Source organism: Thalassophryne amazonica, chromosome 14 (genome assembly GCF_902500255.1).
Source record: "Thalassophryne amazonica chromosome 14, fThaAma1.1, whole genome shotgun sequence".
NCBI lineage: Eukaryota > Metazoa > Chordata > Actinopteri > Batrachoidiformes > Batrachoididae > Thalassophryne > Thalassophryne amazonica.
In genome coordinates, this window is record NC_047116.1 from 99,153,530 (window position 1) to 99,177,224 (window position 23,695).

The 23,695-nt window shown below is 42.3% G+C and overlaps 1 protein-coding gene across 1 annotated transcript in view; it reads left to right on the forward strand.

The window, feature by feature from the left end:
• Positions 1–23,695, forward strand: part of rif1 (replication timing regulatory factor 1) — a 246,301-nt gene that overhangs the window by 162,279 nt on the left and 60,327 nt on the right. The window contains exon 20 of the mRNA XM_034185865.1: positions 1,400–1,549. Within this exon, the coding sequence (XP_034041756.1) occupies positions 1,400–1,549 (150 nt within the window). The remainder of the gene's footprint in view (positions 1–1,399; positions 1,550–23,695) is intronic.

Genomic DNA, 23,695 nt, shown 5'->3' on the forward strand with positions numbered 1-23,695 from the left:
AAAAACATTCACAACAGCGGACAAACTCAGCACGTGGAACAACAGTAGAGGAGCAAAACCACTCGCAACAGCGTAATTTTAAAGAAGGCACCAGCGAGCTGTATGTTTAGAACAGAATGACCTGGAAGTGGAAAAACACTCACAACAGTGTCTAAACTCACAACAGTGTAATTTCACAGCAGCAAAGCGAACCAGGCACGTGAGCATGAATGGTGCAACATGCAGGTCATGTGCAAAAAAGTGCCGGCGCTGTGCAATAAACTCAGACTGGCAAATTAACATTCATACCACGCCGGTCAAGACAGAGCAGCATGTCCTATAAGACGACTTGTGGTCTTGTAGCCTCTGAGTGCGCGTACGGAAGATTGCGAGGCTCAAAGACAAGCGATCCGAAAAAAGTTCAACCTTCTGCTTCCCACGTGAGAGATGGAAAAAGCTGGGTGCTGGGTCATGTGCTCTTAAATACTGTCACTGATGTCACCCAGGTCGCGCATACTGGCGTGACTTTGTTGGTATAAGACTCGACCTCTGTGCATGCACGCATGGAATAATGCAGGTGCTAAAAGCACCGCCCTCTGGCGACCAGGAGGAATGAAACAGAACTTTGGAACATGGTCCTCTGTTTCAGAATGACTCCTGTTTCTCCAACAGACAGCTCTGGAGTCTTCACCGTTGAAATCTGAATTAAGCCAAATGGAGTCACTCTGAGATTAGGGGTTTGTGATTAAGTAGTCTGTCTGTCACATGTTCTATTGTTAAATTTACATGTTCATAATCACATTTGAAAGGACAAAGGTTTGTTGTTTAACATGTCTAGATGTAAATATCATGAATCAAAAGCTGACTTTCTAAACTGTTAAAATCTTTTGATGTGGAACAGGAACATCGTCATTACATAGCTACTAATGAGTTGGCCTTGATCTTCCAAAAAGGTCTAGGGAGACTTGATTGACCTTTCTTACTGAACTCCTCTGGCTGACTTTTTTCCCCATTTATTCGTCATTTTCTCATAAGAACACCACATAGAAAGCTCTTACAAAAGTGTAAGCATATCAGAAGTGCATATGAACATTTTAATGTGCTGGAAACCGAACATTCATAAACATCTAATGCCCTTAGGCCCTACAAAATAATAATAAAAAACATTCACACACACCCATGACAGTTCAATCAAGTACAGTAGTTTTCAAAACTCTAAGGTAAAAGGTTGCCACCCCTTTAAAAACCCCTCTTGATTTACTTTTCTGACTATGAACTGTGAAATCTGTGCTGTGTCCTCTTCTGTAGGAGTCCATAATCATAACATGGTGTCAACTGACGCTGCCATCGTCTTATTTATCTGAGTGAAAGACACTCAAATGTTCCACAACTGCTGACTGTCAACCTTGACTTTTTTCAGGGACCCCAGAAGTCCATGTTGTCCACATGGGCCAAGCTGTACAGGGTGTTTGCTCGCTGCTCAGCTCTGGTGGTGACAGCAGAGGAGAATGTCTGCTGCGAGGAGCTGTGTGCCAAGATGGCTGCAGCTATCAATAAAGACCACCTCAAGGTTAGTGCATCTCAGATAAAGACCACCTCAAGGTTAGTACTAAGATAAAGACCACCTCATGGTTAGTACTAAGATAAAGACCACCTCATGGTTAGTACTAAGATAAAGACCACCTCATGGTTAGTGCGGCTCAGATAAAGACCACCTCATGGTTAGTACTACTCAGATAAAGACCACTGCGTGGTTAATGTGACTCCGATAAAGACTGTTGCAAGGTTAGTGCCACTCAGATAAAGACCACCAAAAGATTACTGCGACTCAGATAAAGACCACCTTGTGGTTACTACGATTCAGTTAGACTATCGCAAGGTTTGTATGACTCAGATAAAGACTACCTGAAGGTTTGTGCGATATGGCAAAATACGTAGTATAGTCTTTGACACATGGTGTAGAGGCGATGGTTAGTGTGCTTGGTTTCAGTGTGGAAGGTTCCAGGTTCAGAGCCATATTTCTCCATGTAATATGGAGTTGTGTCAGGAAGGGCATCCGGTGTAAAACTTGTGCCAAATCAGCATGCAAATCCACCTTTGACCTGCTATAGTGATCTCAAGTGAAAACAAGGGGGCAGCCAAAGGGACTTACTTACTCCTCTTTGACACATAAGAAATAACTGTTTGCTTTGAGTTACATGAAACAGATTTTCTGTTGTTCTCTGAAGACATAACTGCTGCCAGTGTTTCCATTCTAATTCTCGACATTTTAGGGATTTGTTTCTCCGATATTAATGTTCATCATGTATGAGCAATGAAGTTCTACTGATACACGTAGACAAAACAAGTAGTTTAAGTCTGGTATTTTCTGGGGGGGGTTTCAGAACATCCAGGAGCTTCCATGCACCTTGGTGACCCCTGGATCCCAAACCTTCACACCCCCACCAAAAATGTAGGACTGTAATAATTTAATGGAATGAAGCAGTATCAGTTTTTAAGATCAGGGGTCGAAATACATTTTTTAACCTACTTGCACTGGTGCTAACAAAAAAATTACTTGCACCAAAAAAAAAGTTACTTGCACAACCAAAAGTCACTTTCACACCAGGCCCACTTTGAGTTGCTTCCTGTTGCATCATGATGACGCAGGAATTTCTGTGTCAGGTGCGCGCAGCAGGGGGCAGAGAGGAGGTGAGAACGCAGCCTGCAGGTTCTCTGTACAGAGAAGTCAGAGTGCACAGTTTGGCTGCAGCCACACTATGCACTCTGACTTGTCTTCTAGTTTATATTTGTTCTTGTGCTGAGCTGCAGGGCTGCGCTCTGAGTTCTGTTATAGTTTATCTTTCCTCCTGTGACCGCGAGATGCGTGTGCGCGAACAAACCGTCCGTGAGTAAATGTGGAGATGTCTGGAGTTATACTTCATGTGGACATGTCCTGTCTCTGGCAATCAGTCTGTGAGCAGGACTTATGTCCTTTTTTTTTTTTTACTCAGTGATGAGAGTTTGAGCGGAGAGCAGGACTACTTTGTGGATTTCGCTTATCGCGGGTTATTTTTAGATCGTAACTCCCGTGATAAATGAGGAACCACTGTATGTATATGTGTATATATATATATGTATATATACATATCAAAAACCATAAGTCAAACCTGCTCTCCATTTCAAGACCTCCGCCTTATTGCTGGACCACTGTATCCTGTCAAGGTAAATGATGCTCCCCTACAGCAGGGGGCAGAGCGCACAAAGATAGAAATAGAAAAAAAAAACTTTATTGTCCCCAAAGGGAAATTTGTCCTGGGCACAGTGCTACATACGAGGTTTGTCCAAAAAGTAACGGACCTTTTTATTTTTTCAAAAACTATATGGATTTGAATCACGTGTGATTGATTACATCAGCCAAGCTTGAACCTTCGTGCACATGCGTGAGTTTTTCCACGCCTGTCGGTTGCGTCATTCCCCTGTGGGCAGGCTTTGAGTGAGCACTGGTCCACCCCTCCCGTCGGATTTCTTTTGTCTGAGAACTTGCTGAGAGACTGCCGCTTTGCTCCATGAAATTTTTTTCAGAAACTGTTAGAGACAGGCAGTTGGAAACCATTCGATAGATTCAGTTGGATATCGGTGAAGATTCTGTCGGTGTCACGCGAATTAAGGAGTGTTAAAACCTTTTTAAAGACGGCCCACAGCGGCGGAGGGCGCTCGGCGCACCGAGTGGCCATTGACAGGCTGGAATGACCAGATCATTTCTAAACTGAACGCTGTGTTGATCCGGGACATCGTGTGACTACCACAGAAATGGCAAGAGAGCTGGACATAGCACTTTTGCGGCACATTCCACTGTTACAGGAGATTTTGTAATGAAAGACGTGCGGAGGGTTTCTCGCGTCGGCACGAAGCAGCTCAGGACGCGCAGCAAAAAAAAAAACACCTCCGTGTTGGAAACCATTCAGAATATTCAGACGGCCTTCGATGGCTTTCAGTCGAGTGAGTATCCGAGAAATTGTGTAACAGCTGGACATGCCCCAACATGTCCTGTGAGACTTCCAAGACGGAGGTGTTTTTTTGCTGCGCGTCCTGAGCTGCTTCGTGCCGACGCGCAAAATCCTCCGCACGTCTTTCATTACAAAATCTCCTGTAACAGTGGAATGTGCCACAAAAGTGCTATGTCCAGCTCTGTTGCCATTTCTGTGGTAGTCACATGATGTCCCGGATCAACACAGCATTCAGTTTAGAAATGATATGGTCGATCCAGCCTGTCGAATGGCCACTTGGTGCGCCGCGCGCCCTCCGCCACTGTGGGCCGTCTTTAAAAAGGTTTTAACAGTCCATAATCCGCGTGACGCCGACAGAATCTTCACCGATATCCAACTGAATCTATCGAATGGTTTCCAACTGCCTGTCTCTAACAGTTTCTGAAAAAAATTTCATGGAGCAAAGCGGCAGCCTCTCAGCAAGTTCTCAGATAAAAGAAATCCGACAGGAGGGGTGGACCAGTGCTCACTCAAAGCCTGCCCACAGGCAAATGACGCAACCGACAGGCGTGGAAAAACTCACGCATGCGCACAAAGGTTCAAGCTTGTCTGATGTAATCAATCACACGTGATTCAAATCCATATAGTTTTTGAAAAAAATAAAAAGGTCAGATACTTTTTGGACAGACCTCGTATTGCTTAAAAACAGTATAAAAAACAAAACGGATACAAACAACACACATTCAGCCACAGAGTTGGGAAAGTGCAGGTTAAGTACTGTGCAGAGAATCTGATGTACGTGAAGATCTAGTGTTCAGCAATTTAATAGAAGACGGGACAAAGGACAACTTAACCCTTTACCTACTGAGGCTATAAATGGACGATTGGTTATAATTTTTTATTATAGCAATAAAATTAAGAAATAATGTTCTATGTTTGTGTGCTTTGGTACCCTTTTCCAAGAGTACCTGAATTTCAATTATATTACACCTGATTAACTATTCATACACATTATTTATAAGTTTTAGCATTTAAAATGAGAAAAAAACACAAAAACGAACTTGATTTTTTTTTTTTTCAGTTTTTTAGTGAAAAATGATTGTTATGTAAAGGAAGTTTGGATTTCACATTTTTAACAGGAAGCTGTAAGTGTTTACAATCAAAATAATTAATTTTGTGTGTCTAGAACTCAGAAACAGTGCAAAAGTAAACATTTTACAAGGCGAAAATATGCAAAAAGTAACCAATTTTAAAGTGCAGAACCAAACAATATGAATAACAACAAAGTGCAAAACTAAATATAAATATATCAATTATTATCTGTCTTATTAAAATGTGCAATAAATCACTCATTTGATCACTCATTTTGTGCAAAATTATACAATATGAATAAAACAAAGTGTCAAACTATATACAAATATATAACCAAGAATCAAAATTAGATCTAAACTCCATCAGTCAGTGTGGTACAGTTTGTAACAGCACCAACAGTCATCCACAGTCCACGATTGCTTTTCCTTAGCCCATTGTAACCTTGTTTTTTTTCTGTTTAGGTGTTAATGATGGCTTTCGTTTAGCTTTTCTGTATGTAAATCCCATTTCCTTTAGGCGGTTTCTTACAGCTCGGTCACAGACGTCGACTCCAGTTTCCTCCCATTCGTTCCTCATTTGTTTTGTTGTGCATTTTTGATTTTTGAGACATATTGCTTTAAGTTTTCTGTCTTGACGCTTTGATGTCTTCCTTGGTCTACCAGTATGTTTGCCTTTAACAACCTTCCCATGTTGTTTGTATTTGGTCCAGAGTTTAGACACAGCTGACTGTGAACAACCAACATCTTTTGCAACATTGTGTGATGATTTACCCTCTTTTAATAGTTTGATAATCCTCTCCTTTGTGTCAATTGACATCTCTCGTGTTGGAGCCATGATTCATGTCAGTCCACTTGGTGCAACAGCTCTCCAAGGTGTGATCACTCCTTTTTAGATTCAGACTAACGAGCAGATCTGATTTGATGCAGGTGTTAGTTTTGGGGATGAAAATTTACAGGGTGATTCCATAATTTATTCCTCAGAATTGAGTGAGTCCATATTTTTTCCCTCTGCTTGGTCTAAAAAAGTAACCGTTACTGACTGCCACAGTTATTTTTCCTGATTTCTTATAGTGTTTCTTACAGCCAGAAAGTTGCCATTTGAAATGACTTTAGTTTTGTGTCATGTCTGTGATCTGCTTTTTTTCTACAAAATTAAACAACTGAATGAACATCCTCCGAGGCCGGTGATTCCATAATTATTGCCAGGGGTTGTATTTTGATCTGTAGGAGTCCACTTGCTGGATGATCACATTATCTATGTGGACAGGTTTATGCTCACATACATGCCGAGAGTCAAAAACAGTTTCTTGTGTTTTTGTTGGATTAATCACAAGAAAGTTCCTTTCACACCATTTTGTAAAACTGTCAATTTCATTGTAATATAAGGATGTGTCCGTATCCTTAGATAAAAGACTCACAATGGCAGTGTCATCTGCATATTTCAAAATGCTATTATTTTGATGTGTGCTTTTACAATCATTTGTATAAATGGTGAAAAGCACTGGCGATGACACACTGCCTTGTGGAACCCCGGTGTTACTGTGTCTGACGTCTGATAATGTCCCATTGATCTTAACGTGTTGAGTTCTGTTATTTAAAAAAGCATAAAACCATTTTATTAAAAAAGCACTGACTCCCATTGCAGACAGTTTCTCTAAAAGCAGATGTGTTTGTACTGTATTAAAAGCAGAACTAAAATCAACAAATAGAATGCCTGCATAGGCCTTGGTATCTTCCAGATGTTGACACAAGATGGACAATGCTTAGGACAGCGTCTTCAGTGCTCCTGTTTTTCTTGTAAGCAAACTGATTAGTGTCCAGCATTGAGTCCACTTCTCTCTCCAGTAATGACACAACAAACCTCTCAAAACATTTCATTACATTTGAGGTCAAAGCTACTGGACGCAGATCACTGTTAGCTGTGGCACTAGGCTTTTTGGGAATTGGCGATATGTGGAATAATTTCCACAAAGAAGGCACTTTCTGCAGATCAAGGCAGACGTTTAAAAATATGCTGCACATCAATGGGATCTACCTTGAGTCTGGGTTTCACATCAGTATCAGGCAGTGACTGTACCAAATTATGGCATTTCTCTAAATGATCTTGTGACTCGAACCTCAAATAAAAATCATTTAATTCATTTGCTCTCTGCAATTCATTTATTACTGCAAAATGTGTCTTAGCTGTATTCATATTTGTAACCAATTTCATTGTATCCCACAGCTTTTTAGTATTAGCAGTGTAGAAACTGTGTTCCATGGCTTGCCTGTGTTTTTCCCTGGCCTTTTTAAGATGATTTAACTCCTTCTGTGCCACTTGCAACCCTGCTCTCTTTCCTCCCAAAAGCCCGCTTTTTATTATTAATACATTGTTTAATTTCTTTGGTAATATATGATTTGTTATTTGGATAAATAATCTCTTTTTTGCAAACATTGTCTGCACAAAAATTTATATAATCACTAATTGTAACCGTGGCCTTGTCAAGATTTAATGTTTGAAATATGGGCCAATCTGTACATAAAAAACTGCCTTTTAGTGTTTCAAATTATTCCTCCGTCCAGACATTTACTGTTTTACACTCTGGTTTACTTGTCTTGAACACTGATTTATATATGGGAATTAGATGAACTGTGTTGTGATCAGAGTTGGAGAGAGGGGGCTTTGATTTCGCTGTGTATGCATTTTTTACATTGCCATAACATTTATCCAGGGTTTTCTTAGGTTGAGTGCCACACTGCACATACTGCTGGAATCCTGCAAGCACCGTATCTGGTCTGCAGTGATTGAAATCTCCCAAGATTAACAGAGGGGCTCCCGGTGAGCGCTGAAGCTGCTGGTGCGCGCACTCGGCAATGCGCGCCGCTGCTCATCCTGCATTGCCGCTTGGTGGAATATATACAGCACAGATGAACACACAGCCAAACCCCCGAGGCAGATAGTGAGGTTGCAAAGAGACACATAAAACTTCGACATCTGGGGTGCACACTTTGTCCCTTACTGTTTGCTGTGTGCACCACTTGTTAGAGATGTACAGAGAAACTCCGCCTCCGCTTTTCTTGCCCGAGTCGGCTACTCAGCGGTCAGCGCGTATCAATGAATATCCATCCAGTCCAAGTAAATAGTCAGGGACTCCCTCATGAAGCCAAGTCTCTGTAAATACCATAACATTTGCCTCACGGTATTCAAAACAAGTCTTTGTGATGACTCAAAGCTCATCCATCTTAGGTGCCAATGACCTCACGTTGCTCAGGATTATCGAGGGCAGTGGTGGTCTGCTGGCTCGGCGGCGGAGCCGTTCATGTACTCCTCCACATCTTCCTTGTTTACGCCGTAGCCGAATTCCGGTAATAGCTGGTGGCTGACACACCCGGATAGCCTCGGGCAAACACTCCGGTTCAACATATTGCTGTCTCAAAAACAGCAGTGTGTCTCTGGAATATACTATCCTTGCAGATCTTTGTTCTTGTAGTATATTCCACGCGGTGGTCAATTCAAACAATTTGCAAAAGAATATTGTCCAAAGTAGAAAAATTGCCATGGTGCCATTGTTCGAGGCTACCCACTGCAGATCAAAAACGCTGCTTCCTACTAGCGTGGCTTGTGCTTGCAGCACGATTGGAGTCAGAATTTAATCATCAAAACCTTTTGCACAATAAACTCCACTTACACAATTCATATAAAACACAGAGTTTAGACAGGACAAGCAACAGCAGCCCTTACCTGTGTCGCTGCTGTGCTGCGGCCACCTGGTATCCTAAAGATCCTTAAGTGAAGTCTCATCACTTAAGGATAGAAGCGCTCGCTCATTGGGTGCGTTTGGGTTCGTGATCACTTTTGATTCTGTTAGAAGCTTTGGCGGTGTTTAAAGTAGACCTGCATTGAAATAAATGTGGTCAGATCTCAGAAAGAAATAGCTGATATGTATTTATAAGACCCTTATGAATGCAGTAAAGTAAATCTGCAAGCCCAAATTTGCAATTTAGCGGAGAAATCTTAATTTAAAAATGACAAATTTGCAGTTAAAATTTGGCCTTCAGCGAAAACTGTTTGTACATCCGGGTCATTGCAGTGATGTTCGGCAGAAGACGGAGCGCTCCCGCCTTCAGTCCGATCCCGCATTGAAATTGATTTTATCTGTTAGTAATGTTACTGTTATACACATCCTGGTTTCAGCATCCAAAAATAAGCTGCAATGAATGTGACATACAGCTCTGCATTCTCAGATCAGCGGCGACATCGACAGCGGGCGACGTTCTTCCCCGACGCCTCGTTCTCTGCCTCTGATGCGCTTACTGAGTCTGCATGCTCGATAAATGCCGAAGCGGCCACTCACATCGCCCCCGTGTCTGCTGTGCAGCCGGCACCACATCCCTGTCTACTGAATGGAGGTGCAGCCAACTTGGCAAAAGTCCAGAGACTACGCTCGCTGTTTTGATGCGGAGCGGCCGGTGACACCTGTTGCTGCAAGGACAGACTTTCCGCAGCGCCGCACGTCTCGGTAATCGGAGCCGCAGAGCTCCGTGGCCGCTAAGAGAGGTTTATATCTTTTTAAGGACTTGGATTCTTTGCGGGTCTCGCCTCCGTACCCCGCGACGGTAACACCGGAGGTGAAAGACAGTAGATTTTCAATGCGACACCACTCAATCAAACGGGCGTATGAAAAAGTCCCCCAAAATAATTTTCAAGCACAAATAAAAGAAATGTGTACTCACCAAACGTGCCGCAAGACAATATGAAGTTTTAAAAAAGTAGATCCTTCAGTATAAGACAAGAAAAAGGTGCAGATGCAAACTGACGTAAATCCACAAATTACAGTTGGCGCGCGCAATGTATGCTGGGATAGGGTCTTCTCTCTGACATCTCGGCAGCGTCCCGGATGTGATGACAGTTTTGCGGAGGGCTAAATTTTAGCTGTAAATTTGTCATTTTTAAATGAAGATTTCTCTGTTGAATGACAGATCTGGACTTGCAGATTTACTTCACTACATTCAGAAGGATCTTATGTGTAAATATGTCATTTTTTGGTCCAAAGATCTGACTGCATTTATTTCAATGCAGGTCTACTTTAAACTCAAAATTGGCTTGTTAGTAGCTGAGAGCGTACAGGAGACAAAATTGAAAGTTATCAGTTAGCTGTAGCTTCTGATAAGTTTTTAGGCAGTTTATTGGTTTAGCATAAAAGGTAACTTTTCAGTTAGCTGATTACCCGTTGTCGAAGCTAACGTTTTGGTTAGCTGTGCCCACCACATGTACGTAAGTTTTCACAGCCTTTGTTCAGTAGTTTGTTGATGGGCAGTTGGCAGCAATTCCAAACTCAGATCTTCTTGAACATGATGCCACAAGCTTGGTGCACCTATCTTTGGGCAGTTTGGCCCATTCCTCTTTGCAGCACCTCTCAAGCTCCACCAGGTTGGATGGGGTGCTTTGGTGCACAGCCATTTTCGGATATTTCCAGAGATGTACAATCGGATTCAAGTCTGGGCTCTGTCTGGGCCACTCAAGGACATTCACAGAGTTGTCCTGAAGCCACTCCTTTGATATCTTGGCTGTGTGCTTAGGGTCATTGTCCTGCTGAAAGATGAACCGTCGCCCCAGTCTGAGATCAAGAGCGCTCTGGAGCAGGTTTTTATCCAGGATGTCTCTGTACATTGCTGCATTCATCTTTCCCTCATCCTGACTAGTGTCCCAGTTCCTGCTGCTGAAAACATCCCCACAGCATGATGCTGCCACCACCATGCTTCACTGTAGGGATCAGTGGCGAAATTATTACCCGGGCAACGCCCCCCCCCAAAAAAACACAAAATTTTGCACAAACAGTCATTTTTTATTATTATTGTTAATATTTTAGAAGTGCTCCTAAATTGACATCAAAAAGCCACAAGCTACATTATAACTCTTACACAAAACATCCATGAATTGCAAATTTGAATAAACGTGCCCTTACATGCTAAATGTCTGTCATTAGATGTGATATTAATGTCTTTCAGAGATGAACACTTGGCTCTTTTATATTTGTCTTAATATTTAGCTTGGTGTTTGTAAATATTAGGCTTAATCTGCAAAAGTTTTAGGTTTGACAGAAATTTGATCATGTAGTGTTTGCCTTTTTTTTTCTCCCTAAATTTTGGTCTTCATCTGTGGGTCAAAAGAAAATCTAAACTGAAATGTTGCTAGAATTCCCATGCCAATTAAATCAAATGTTCTTTTTTCCATTAAATCAACCAGTTAATTATGGAGATGGGCCTCATTTTAAATTTCGTTATTATTTTGTCAGTTAGTTTTCAATTTCAATTTATTTTCATTTGTATAGGGCCAAATCACAACAAAGTTGCCTCAAAGCGCTTCACACAGGTAAGGTCTAACCTTACCAACCCCCAGAGCAACAGTGGTAAGGAAAAACCCTCTGAGGAAGAAACCTCAAGCAGACCAGACTCAAAGGGGTGACCCTCTGCTTGGGCCATGATACAGACATAAATTACAGAACAATTCACAGAACAGTTCACAGACGAATATACAAGAAATGCTGTTGGCGCACAGGACAGGAGGATCGCCAACACAAACACAACTTCCATCTCTAGATGGAGCTGCACCTTAAACAGAGAGAAAAAACAGAATCAGGCATCAGAAAGACAAGAAATAGAGTATAATTTGTCAGCATTAATCAACAAGAAAAACAGAGAAGTACTAAGGTGATCGCCGGCCACTAGCCCTAAACTTCATTTAAAGACCCAGAATTTAGGTAAAGTTAAGGCCGCAGCCCGCTCCAATTACTAATAAATGAATTAAGAGTAAAAAGCGTTAAAAAAAAACTGTACCAGTATGCTAGCTATATGAAAGGGAAAATAAGTGCGTCTTAAGTCTGGACTTAAAAATCTCCACATAATCTGACTGTTTTATTGAAGCAGGGAGATCATTCCACAGAACAGGGGCACGATAAGAGAAAGCTCTGTGACCCACAGACTTCTTATTCACCTTAGGGACACAAAGTAGTCCTGCACCCTGAGAACGTAAAGCCCGGGCCGGTATATAAGGTTTAATTAGGTCAGCTAGGTAGGAAGGTGCCAGTCCATGAATAATTGTATAGGTTTGTAGCAGAACCTTAAAATTTAATCTCACTGGGACAGGAAGCCAGTGAAGAGACGCCAGAATGGGTGTAATGTGGTGGAACTTTCTGCTTCCTGTCAAAAGTTTGGCTGCAGCATTTTGAACCAATTGGAGAGCCCTAATGCTAGACTGCGGTAAACCAGAAAATAGAACATTGCAGTAGTCCAATCTAGAAGAGATAAATGCATGGATCAGCTTCTCAGCATCAGCCATAGACAGGATAGGACGAATCTTCGCTATATTTCGCAGGTGGAAGAAAGCAGTCCTAGTAATATTTCTAATGTGGAGGCTAAAGGACAACGAAGGATCAAAAATTACCCCAAGGTTCCTCACTTTGTCAGTGTGATGTATGACACACGAGCTGAGGCTGAGCGTTAACTGGTCAAATTGATGCCGATGTCTCATTGGACCAAGAACCATCATTTCAGTCTTATCAGAGTTTAAAAGTAGGAAGTTTCTAGACATCCAACGTCTCACTGCTGCAAGGCAATCTTCTAAGGATTTTATGTGAACAAGATTATCAGCAGTTATCGGCATGTATAACTGAGTATCATCTGCATAGCAGTGAAAGGTAATCCCAAAACGCCGCAATATGTGCCCAAGGGGTGCTATATAAAGGGAGAAAAGCAGGGGGCCTAAGACAGACACCTGTGGAACCCCAAATTTCATGTCACTAAGGTTAGAGGTAGTGTTACTGTACAAAACACAGTGAGAACGACTGGTCAAGTATGACGTCAGCCGTGCAAGGGGCACTCCCAGTAATCCCAAAATGATTTTCCAGCCTATCCGCTTTGAAACATTTAGGAACAGATCAAGAAGTTAAAGAAAGATTAATAATTTACAGCACAGTCGGCCCAAGAGTGGGCCACAGGTCCTTAAACAGCTTTGTTGGTATAGGATCAAATAAACAGGTTGTGCTTTTTGTTGACATTACGAGTTTCGTCAGCATGTCTAGTGAGATACTGTCAAATTCTGTAAATCTAGGTAATACCTCAGTAATGGTGCCCACATCAATATCAGGGTGTAGTGGCTGGATTAAGGCATGCCGGGATATGTTTAGCCTGATGTCTCCTATTTTCTTCCCAAAGTAATCCAGGAAATCTTGTGCTGTAAAAGGAGAGCGAACTACAGGTGGTTGTCCATGCATAAGTGTTGCCACTGTGTCGAACAAGAACTTTGAATTATGCTTGTTTTTGTTGATTAAATCAGAGTAGTAAGTCCGCTTTGTAGCCAATAATGCATGCTTATAGTCTAAGATAGCATCACGCCATGCAAGGTTTTAATTTTGAATGACGCCATTTCCGTTCTAGACCTCTTGCTTTATGCTTGAGGTCACGCAGATAATCATTGAACCAAGGTGACTGAGATTTGGGGGAGCGTGGTTTTAACACAGGTGGTACAGTCATGTCGAGTGTAGTTTTGAGCACTGAGTTTAAACTATCCACAAGTCTGTCTACTGACTGGGTATTTGTCAAATGTGAAGCTAAGACATCAGGCAATCTAGCTTCGAGTTCAGTCTTAGTTGAGGAGTTGATGCATCGCCGTAATGATATATAAGGTTGTTGTTCCACTAAACACAGCAGTGAAACTGTAAACTTAATGAGTGAATGATCAGACGCCACTGATGTAAGAGGCATGATGTCAATATTCGTGACAGCAATACCACGTGCGAGAACCAGATCCAGGGTATTTCCACAAATGTGCATCAAATCCCGAATGCATTGCCGAAATCCTAATGCATCCACAATTTCCATAAATGATTTGCAGAGGGGATCAGAAGGCTTATTTTTATGAATGTTAAAGTCACCAATGATCAAAATGTTATCTACACTAGTTGACAAGTTAGAGATGAATGCACCAAATTCATCTAAGAATTCAGAATATGGGCCAGGAGGCCTATATACAGTGACAAAGTAATACTACTGATTTTTATTCTTCTGATCTTGGCAATGTGTAATATCCTGAGCAGAGCGAAGAATCAGTTGCTCAAATGAGTGATATTTGTAACCCCCAACAGCTAATAGGCTAAACCTAGATTTATAAATAAGAGCAACACCCCGCCTTGCTTCGCATCATGAGGGACGTGACTAAATGTATATGCTGGTGGGCAGGCCTCATTTAAGGTTTAGGGTTTAATTTGTCTGCCTGAACCCCACCCGGTACCTTCTGTGGTGAACGAACTCAATAACTGACAGGAGATGGACTTCAAATAACCGATGTTGTATTGAGGTAGATGCCTGCACTGAGAACAGAGTTAAATGGTAAATGGACTGCATTTATATAGCACTTTTACATCTGCATCAGACACGCAAAGTGCTTTACACATCAATGCCTCACATTCACCCTAATGTCAGGCTGCTGACATACAAGGTACTCACTACACACCGTGAGCAACTAGAGAATTAAGGACCTTGCCCAAGGGCCCTTAGTGATTTTCCGGCCAGGCTGGGATTTGAACCAAGGATCCTCTGGTCTTAAGCCCAATGCTTAACCACTACACCATCACCTCTCCTGACTTAACTAAAACAGCGCTAGGGTCTTCCAGGAGCAAGCGTCACATGCACCGTTGCAACAGAAGAGCCCCCATCTTAGGGCTGAGCTGTTCTTATTCATGAAATTAACTGCACCCGGGTGGGCCGTCTTGCCGTACCATTGTGTATCAGTGGGACTATGTGATTGGCTGCAACCTGGTGCATCAGCATGGTAAGCAGGTGACGTGATCACCTTGTTTGTTCAAGCAGCATGTGTCATATCATAGCTTTGTGACAAACTTGTTTGTCAGCGTGATAAGCAATAATGGAACATTCCATCAGGCATTCCCATGTTTGTCCCAGGTAGATATAAAGGACTTGTTTTTATCAGCACTCAAAGCAGCTAGGTTAAATCCAGTTTGTAACATTAAGTGATCTGAGGATATTTTGGTGTGCGTCATGGAACATTCCGACATCAGTATCCACCTTATTCCTGGGGGCGCTACTGTAGAAGCGATTATGGGTGCAACTTCCTGTGAGACACCAGAAATAGAAGTGAGCCATTGGTTGCTAGTGGTTTTCGTTTCCTGTACTGTTTTCTTTTTTTTTTTTTTCTAAACGGGGTTCAGCTCCCATAGCATTTTCTTTCACACAGTGCTGTTTTGTTGCCTTTAACACATCTGTTAAGTGATGACTGCAACAAATTCATCCATTAATACAACCCCTGGCAAAAATTATGGAATCACCGGCCTCGGAGGATGTTCATTCAGTTGTTTAATTTTGTAGAAAAAAAGCATATCACAGACATGACACAAAACCAAAGTCATTTCAAATGGCAACTTTCTGGCTTTAAGAAACACTATAAGAAATCAAGAAAAAAAATTGTGGCAGTCAGTAACGGTTACTTTTTTAGACCAAGCAGAGGGGAAAAAAATATGGAATCACTCAAATCTGAGGAATAAATTATGGAATCGCCCTGTAAGGTTTCATCCCCAAAACTAACACCTGCATCAAATCAGATCTGCTCATTAGTCTGCATCTAAAAGGGAGTGATCACACCTTGGAGAGCTGTTGCACCAAGTGGACTGACATGAATCATGGCTCCAACACGAGAGATGTCAATTGAAACAAAGGAGAGGATTATCAAACTCTTAAAAGAGGGTAAATCATCATGCAATGTTGCAAAAGATGTTGGTTGTTCACAGTCGGCTGTGTCTAAACTCTGGACCAAATACAAACAACATGGGAAGGTTGTTAAAGGCGAACATACTGTTAGACCAAGGAAGACATCACAGCGTCAAGACAAAACTTAAAGCAATATGTCTCAAAAATAGAAAATGCACAGCAAAACAAATGAGGAACGAATGGGAGGAAACTGGAGTCAACGTCTGTGACCAAACTGTAAGAAACTGCCTAAAGGAAATGGGATTTACATACAGAAAAGCTAAACGAAAGCCATCATTAACACCTAAACAGAAAAAAACAAGGTTACAATGGGATAAGGAAAAGCAATTGTGGACTGTGGATGACTGCATGAAAGTCATATTCAGTGATGAATCTTGAATCTGCATTGGGCAAGGTGATGATGCTGGAACTTTTGTTTGGTGCCGTTCCAATGAGATTTATAATGATGACTGCCTGAAGAGAACATGTAAATTTCCACAGTCATTGATGATATGGGGCTGCATGTCAGGTAAAGGCACTCGGGAGATGGCTGTCATTACATCATCAATAAATGCACAAGTTTACATTGATATTTTGGACACTTTTCTTATCCCATCAATTGAAAGGATGTTTGGGATGATGAAATAATTTTTCAAGATGATAATGCATCTTGCCATAGAGCAAAACTGTGAAAACATTCCTTGCAAAAAGACACATAGGGTCAATGTCATGGCCTGCAAATAGTCCGGATCTTAATCCAATTGAAAATCTTTGGTGGAAATTGAAGAAAATGGTCCATGACAAGGTTCCAACCTGCAAAGCTGATCTGGCAACAGCAATCAGAGAAAGTTGGAGCCAGATTGATGAAGAGTACTATTTGTCACTCATTAAGTCCATGCCTCAGAGACTGCAAGCTGTTATAAAAGCCAGAGGTGGTGCAACAAAATACTAGTGATGTGTTGGAGCATTCTTTTATTTTTCATGATTCCATCATTTTTTCCTCAGAATTGAGTGAGTCCATATTTTTTTTCCCCTCTGCTTGGTCTAAAAAAAGTAACCGTTACTGACTGCCACAATTTTTTTCCTGATTTCTTACAGTGTTTCTTAAAGCCAGAAAGATGCCATTTGAAATGACTTTAGTTTTGTGTCATGTCTGTGATCTGCTTTTTTTCTACAAAATTAAACAACTGAATGAACATCCTCCGAGGCCGGTGATTCCATAATTTTTGCCAGGGGTTGTATTGAAAGCATATGTGAAAAGTAGAAATTCTGAAGGTGTTTCATGTGTATGTCTGTAAAGAGTTTGTCAAATGAAATGTCCAACTCCAGGTGCTCATATAATGTCCAGATAACCAGCTGCAGACACTGTCAAATGGACCTGGAGGGATGTAAAATAAAATGTAAAAAAGTCTGAGTTTATTTTAATGAGGACTCAGATGTATTCTGTCACATTAGTTCATACATTATAATTAACAAAAGTTACCCACCTGGAGATCTTCCTGGACCTGCTTTGCATGAACAGCTTGATGTTTTATTTCACCTGATGCTGAAACTAAAACCCAGGCTTCTCCTGGCTTCTGCATCTGCCTTAAGGTAAATAAGTTGGGTCCCAAGACCTCTTCTAGTAGAACGGGACCGACCTTATTACTGCGCAGGTCCTGATGCACCTCAGAGCTTTAAAGATTGTTCGTTGCCTCCCCGTCTGAAGTGAAGGAGCTAAAAATGCTACTGTATGTTATCTTTGCCCACTTATTCATGTCGTCCTCCCATCTCTACATTTGTAGACAACAGGATTGTAATGTTGTCTCATTTGAGCTGTGACAGCTGCTGTTCCCATATGATTTATGTCTCTAAGCCTTATAGAAATTGGATTAGCGTGAACGGTTAACATGTAAACAAACGCCGGTTCCGGTTCATACTGGACGTCTCACCCATAATTGATTCAAGGCCAGAATTCATCATTCAGAAGGCCAAAAGTATTGTCAAAATTAAATGACACACACACATTTCTTTCTTATTTCATATGGATGGAGAAATGTGTCAGGGGTGGGGTTAGAACCAGGAACCTTCCGCACTGAAACTCAGTGCACTAATCACGCCACCGCTGCTGCATTCATTACATATATCTTGTAATTTGTTAAAGCATACACTGCATCACATGCAGGCACACAATAAAAAGGTCAAGTCACTTCACTTAGTAATGTGAACGCAGCTCAAGTTCTAAAGCCTCCTTACAAATAAGCAGGCTGTCCTTCCTGCAAACGTTTTTCCCACAAGTAGGCAGTTTGTCCTCTCTGGTGAGATTCAAACCCATTCTTATACCCTGTCTGCTTTCAGACACCTTTTATTTCATAAACTGCCTGCCCGCCTCGTTCTTCCTGTCATTTTGGTGCTGGCTGGATGATCTGCAGAGAATGTGGTGCAGAGTTCTGGTTCTGTTGCGTCCTAAGTGGACTTTGCTCTGCCAGAAAGGATACACTGTGGAGCCGGACAGTAGATCCCACTGAGTGGAGCGGCGGGGAAACGGGGAGCAGGATGCTCCGTCTAGAACCAAAGTTGAGCAGAGCACATGAGGAGGACGGCGCCTGTCCCCTGAGACAACACAGGAGACAACTGCCAAACCTCTCACACTGCTTCTGTTCTGTGCACCTCAGCAAGCAAGGGCCCCCTTAGGGAGTGTCAGTTTGCCAGTTCACCACCACACAGTGATGTGATAATCACTTTGTGGCGCAATTTTTTTTTTTTTAAGTGCTCTTGCCGCTGCCGCCCCCCATGTGTCATGACAAAATGCTGTCCCAGGCAGCTGCCCGGTTTGCCCGTACCAAAAACTGCGACTGGTAGGGATGGTGTGTGGTTTACTCCAAACATGACACTTGGCATTCAAATCAAAGAGTTTAATCTTTGTCTCAACAGACCAGAGAATTTTGTTCTCTGAAGGACTCTCCTGGTCTGAGAGTCCTTCAGGTGGCTTTTGGCAAACTCCAGGTGGGCTGCCATGTGCCTTTTACTAAGGAGTGGCTTCCATCTGACCACTCTACCATATAGGCTTGATCTTGCCTTTTTATCCTCCAAGCTAATAAATTTTTTAGCTCTTACCCCATTATCATAATATCTTTGCTTAGTAAATTTGGTCTTCATCCCCTTTTGATTATCATGCATCTCATTTAAGTTTCATTTCATCACTTTTATCTGATCTAATAGTTGGGGGTCACGAAGTTCCATGTGTTTAATTTCTAAGTTTTGTTTGGTTTGTTTTTTTAGTTCATGTAATCTCTTAATTGTTTCTGTGTTTCATTTTTCTTAATTGAAGTCCATCTTATAAGTTTTCCACTAATTACTGCTTTGGCTGCTTCCCATACAGTATTTGGAGATACTTCATCATTATCATTGTATTCTAGATAGTCGTAAAATTCCTTTTCAATAAGTTTTGCAGTTGGGTTCATTTAACAAGCTAGTGCTAAGTCTCCATGCTGTGTTTTTAATTTCATTGTTTAAATTTAGGGATAGATATACTCCTGCCTGAGATGATATGCCTTTAACCTCAATTAAAGGAACAAGAGTAATATTCGAGCAATAGTCAACCATAAACCACTATATTGAAACCTACAAATGAGTTTCAGTTTATAAAATCTGTGAAGTGTATGGATCTAACAAATCGCTTATTTATTTTTTAATTTATTTTGTAATTAAATACTATATTTCAGGTCATGTTCTTGTGTGTAATTGAATGTTGAAATCTCTGGAGCTTTTCTCCTGATCGTTTGACATCTTTGGTCCGATTCCGACGTCTTGTGGACCCTTGGACCTCTCAGGGGTTCTACCCCAGCGTCTCATGGAGTGTCACAGCTACATCTGTCTGGGGTACACTCTCTGATGTTGCATCCTCATTGGTCTCCTCACCTGTGGACAGAATCCCCCTCTTTCACATGTCCTTAGCCACCTCTCCTGCATTGCTTTATGTTTCAGGTCCATCTTCATAAAGCACACAAAATTTTATGAATGCCAGTGTCTGCAATCTGAGTCTTTTTCATTTTAACACCATTCTCAGCAGTGCATATTCCTTTCTTTTCCTCATAAATTTCTGCTGGATAGTCATGGTTGAATTAAACTCTTTTCCACTTCAGGAGTACCTCTTTTTTCTCCATGCAGTATTCAATACAAATTTTGTGGTTCTGTATATGAGGAAGCAAGTGATCATGGATCTTGGTGTGGCTTGTGGTGGAGGTTTTTGTCCGAGTGATCTGTGACGTATCTTCAGCTCACTTTCTGGAAGAGCAATCTCTGACTTGATTAACATCTCCACAAAGTTACGTGCATTGTCCCCTTCTTCTCCTTTGTGGATTTCAAAGATATGAAGGTTGCTTCTAAGGCTTTTAACTTGGACTGGATGTACTTTTGTTGCTGTATGGTTTGAAGAAGCACGTCTTTCATGTTAACATTCTTCTCTTCTGTCTCTGCCACTCATTTCTACACTTCATCTATCCTGGTGTCTTTTTTTTTTTTTTTTTTTTTTTTTTTTAACTCCATCCCAGTCTCATTCCACTTTTGGTTAACTTGTTTGAGGTTTCCAAGCTCTTCTTTCATGTTTTGTTTGATTGCCTCACAAATATTTTTTTTTTCCCCTTCATATCACCTTGTGTCACAGCTCACTAACCCTAACCCTTTAATTTGGCATGGATAGCATGAATGTTGGAGTGCAAGGTTAGCTTTATCTGCACTAAAAACTTCAGATTCTTCTTTTGCAATTTCTTTGTTGTTCTTGTTTTTTGGACTTACTGTGTTCTTAGCCTTTGTTAATTTATGTTTCTCCATACAATATTAACAAAAAGTATCGAATTTTCTCTGAAATGGGGGAAAAAATGAGACCTTTCTGGGAGCTCACAAATTATACTGCTGCTTGTCTTGCCATCATATCCGGATGTCATTTGTGGTTCCTTTTGAGTGAATGCCTGTGTCAGTGCGGAGTGGCATGGAGGCAATCAGCCTGTGGACCAGCTGAGGTGTTCTGGGAGTCCACGTTGCTTTGATAGCGGCCATCAGCTCATCTGGATTCTTTATCTGGAACCTCAATTTCCCTGAGTGAGACTTCTCAAGGGATTAATTAATAAAGTTCTGTCTAATCTAATCATCTTCCCCTTGAAAATACTCCATTGCAAATTTATGAGGTATTGTCCATTGAGTCCAATCAAATCCGGTAATACTGTCATCATTAAACCAGTTCCTAGTAGTTTTTGCATTTTGGGCAGGTACCATGTCCTCCTGTAAAAGGAAATCGGCATCTCCATAAAAGTCGATAGTAGATGGAAGCATGACTCACTCAATCCTCATGCACTGAGTGCTTTGAGTCAACCGTCGCTACCAGACTTCTCCACCCTGCTCATTCCTGTGCCAGTTGCTGGGCCTCGTGCAAAATTGCGATGCATTTTTCCAGATCTCGGGAGATGACTTGCAACCAACTGGTGCAGTAAACCCCTCTCTGACATCTCCAGCCCGCTTACCTGGGTTTCGAAGCCTATGATGGCTCTGGTGAGTTGTATGGGGGGAGAGGCAAGATGTGGCTGTACCATTGAGCTTGTCCCATTGCTGCAAAGCGTGAGGTGAGGGGTTGTTTGGTCCACTCTCTGAGTGCTTTGTTAGCCGTGTGGTCGTACCAACAGATGCCAGCGATCATCCTTAGAGCTTTGCTATTGAAGCCGCCAACACGGGCTACAAGTGTGTTATTCAACAGCCAGGTCTCAGAGGTGGACAGGAGAACTGGTACAACAGAGGATTTGTAAATGGGAAGTTTCACCCTTTGTGAGATGTGGCGTTGGTGCCACAGAGGTCTCCATAATGATTGCATGACTGCTGAGACCTGGGCACATCTTCGGCCAGTCTCTGGTTTTAGGTCAGCTGTCTCTGAGGTTGTTGTACCCGGTATTTAAAACTAGAGACGAAATTTGCCGTGACTTGGTTGAAAATGAGAGGTGCAATATCAGGTCCTTCTCTGATGTGCATGAGCTCACTCTTGGACCAGTTAATGCAAAGGTTGAACTTCTTGTCCTCTTCATCAAACACGGTAAGGGCATCTTGAAGTCGATCCAGTTTATCATCAAGTAGGTTGGTGTCATTGGCATACTTGAGGTCTGCCTGATTTTAGTCTTGAAGGAAACTCCAGGGGTGCGTTCAGTGCCATCCGTCATTAGCTAGCTGATGGCGCAGTTGAATAGGTCAGGTGCGGCCACATAGCTTTGGCGGATCCTACTGTTTACTCAGATTTGCCATTTACTCTGGTCAGCTCTCAGCATTCTCAGTGGTGAAGAGCAGAGATGTGGTTTAGTAGCAGATCGGATGGGCATGAAGTCTGCTTGTTGTTGGTGGCGTCGACTTCTGATAGCTGGGATGGCTCTGGTAAGTAGGATGCAGGTGAACAGCTTGCCAGGGATGGAGGGGAGCATGATGACTGGTGCAGTGAACCCCTCTCTGGCATCTCCAGCCTGCTTACCGGGGTCTGCTACTGCAGACAAGCTGGTCACCGTTCCTTTTCCAGAATGGTAAGATGATACCCCGTCTCCAGTCATCTGGTAGCTTCTTCAGGATCCACACATGGTTTATGTTCTGGGTGAGCCACGGGATCATCTGGGCACCTTCAGCATCTCATATGTGATGGTGCAAATGCCAGGAGCTGTGCCATTATGATGGAAGCATGAAGTGCTGTAAAATCTCTTGGTAGATGGCTGCATTGACTTTGGATTTGATAAAATACAGTGGACCAAAACCAGCAGAGACCATGGCACCCCAAATCATCACTGACTGTGGAGACTTCATACTTAACTTAATGCCTCTCCACTCTTCCTCCAGAATCTGGGACATTGATTTACAGTGAAATGCAAAATTTACTTGGACCACTGAGCAGCCGTCTAGTTCTTTATCTCTTCAACCCAGACAAGACTCTTCTGACATAGTCTCTGGTTTAGGAGTGGCTTTACACTGTGAATGCAATGTGTAGTCCATTTCCTGGGCATGTCTGTGCGTGGTGGGTCTTGATGCTCTGATTCCTGTCTCAGTGCACTCCTTGTGAAGCTCCAAGTTCTTGAATTGGCTTTGTTCGACAGTCTTCGAAAGGCTGCTGTTTATCCCTGTTGGTTGTGCATCTTCAAAGCAGGGAAGGTGGACTTTCGGTGGCGCACGCGTACGCTGCGACTCGGCAGTGAGTGAAAAGTTTGCAGCATTTTTAGCGTTTTTAAAGTCTAGCGTTTTCAAAGTCTTATTTTATTGCTTAAGTGCTTATACAGTGCGCAGTGCAAAGTGCAGCTAAAATGGACCCTATACGATTAAGTATTTGGACTCTTTTGTCTGGCTGTTGCTGTACTGCAAGGAAAAGTTGGTTCCTACCGACTGCAGTACAGCAGAAATGAATTGCTCCAGCTTAACTTTAGAGTGCGCTTTGGAGTACCTGAGGTTGCGTAGCTCACTCCCAGGATGGTACTACGACCTGGCTCTGTAAAACCCGGTGCGGTGGGAAGCAAAGGGGGGAAACGAAAGTGAGGAAAAAGAGGAGGCATGCGTCTGCATCTGAAGAAATGGGGACTTGGCCGAGTTCTGCCGCCTCCTATTATTTTGGGTAATTCACAGTCTATACGGAACAAAGTGAACGAATTACAGAGCAATGCTCGCTCTATAAAGGATTACAGCATCTGTGGCATCATCGCGCTAACTGAGACGTGGCTTACGGATCGGGACAGGAATGCTGACCTGAGGATTGACGGCTTTGGAGCTCCTCTCCGGCTGGACCGAGATGCAGAGGTGACGGGGAAATCCCAGGGGGGTGGCGTGTGTCTGTACGTCAATGAGCGATACTGTAACCTTAAGTGTGTAACTGTTAGAGAACGTGTCTGCACGCTAGACATAGAACTTCTTTTGGTGTCACTTCACCCC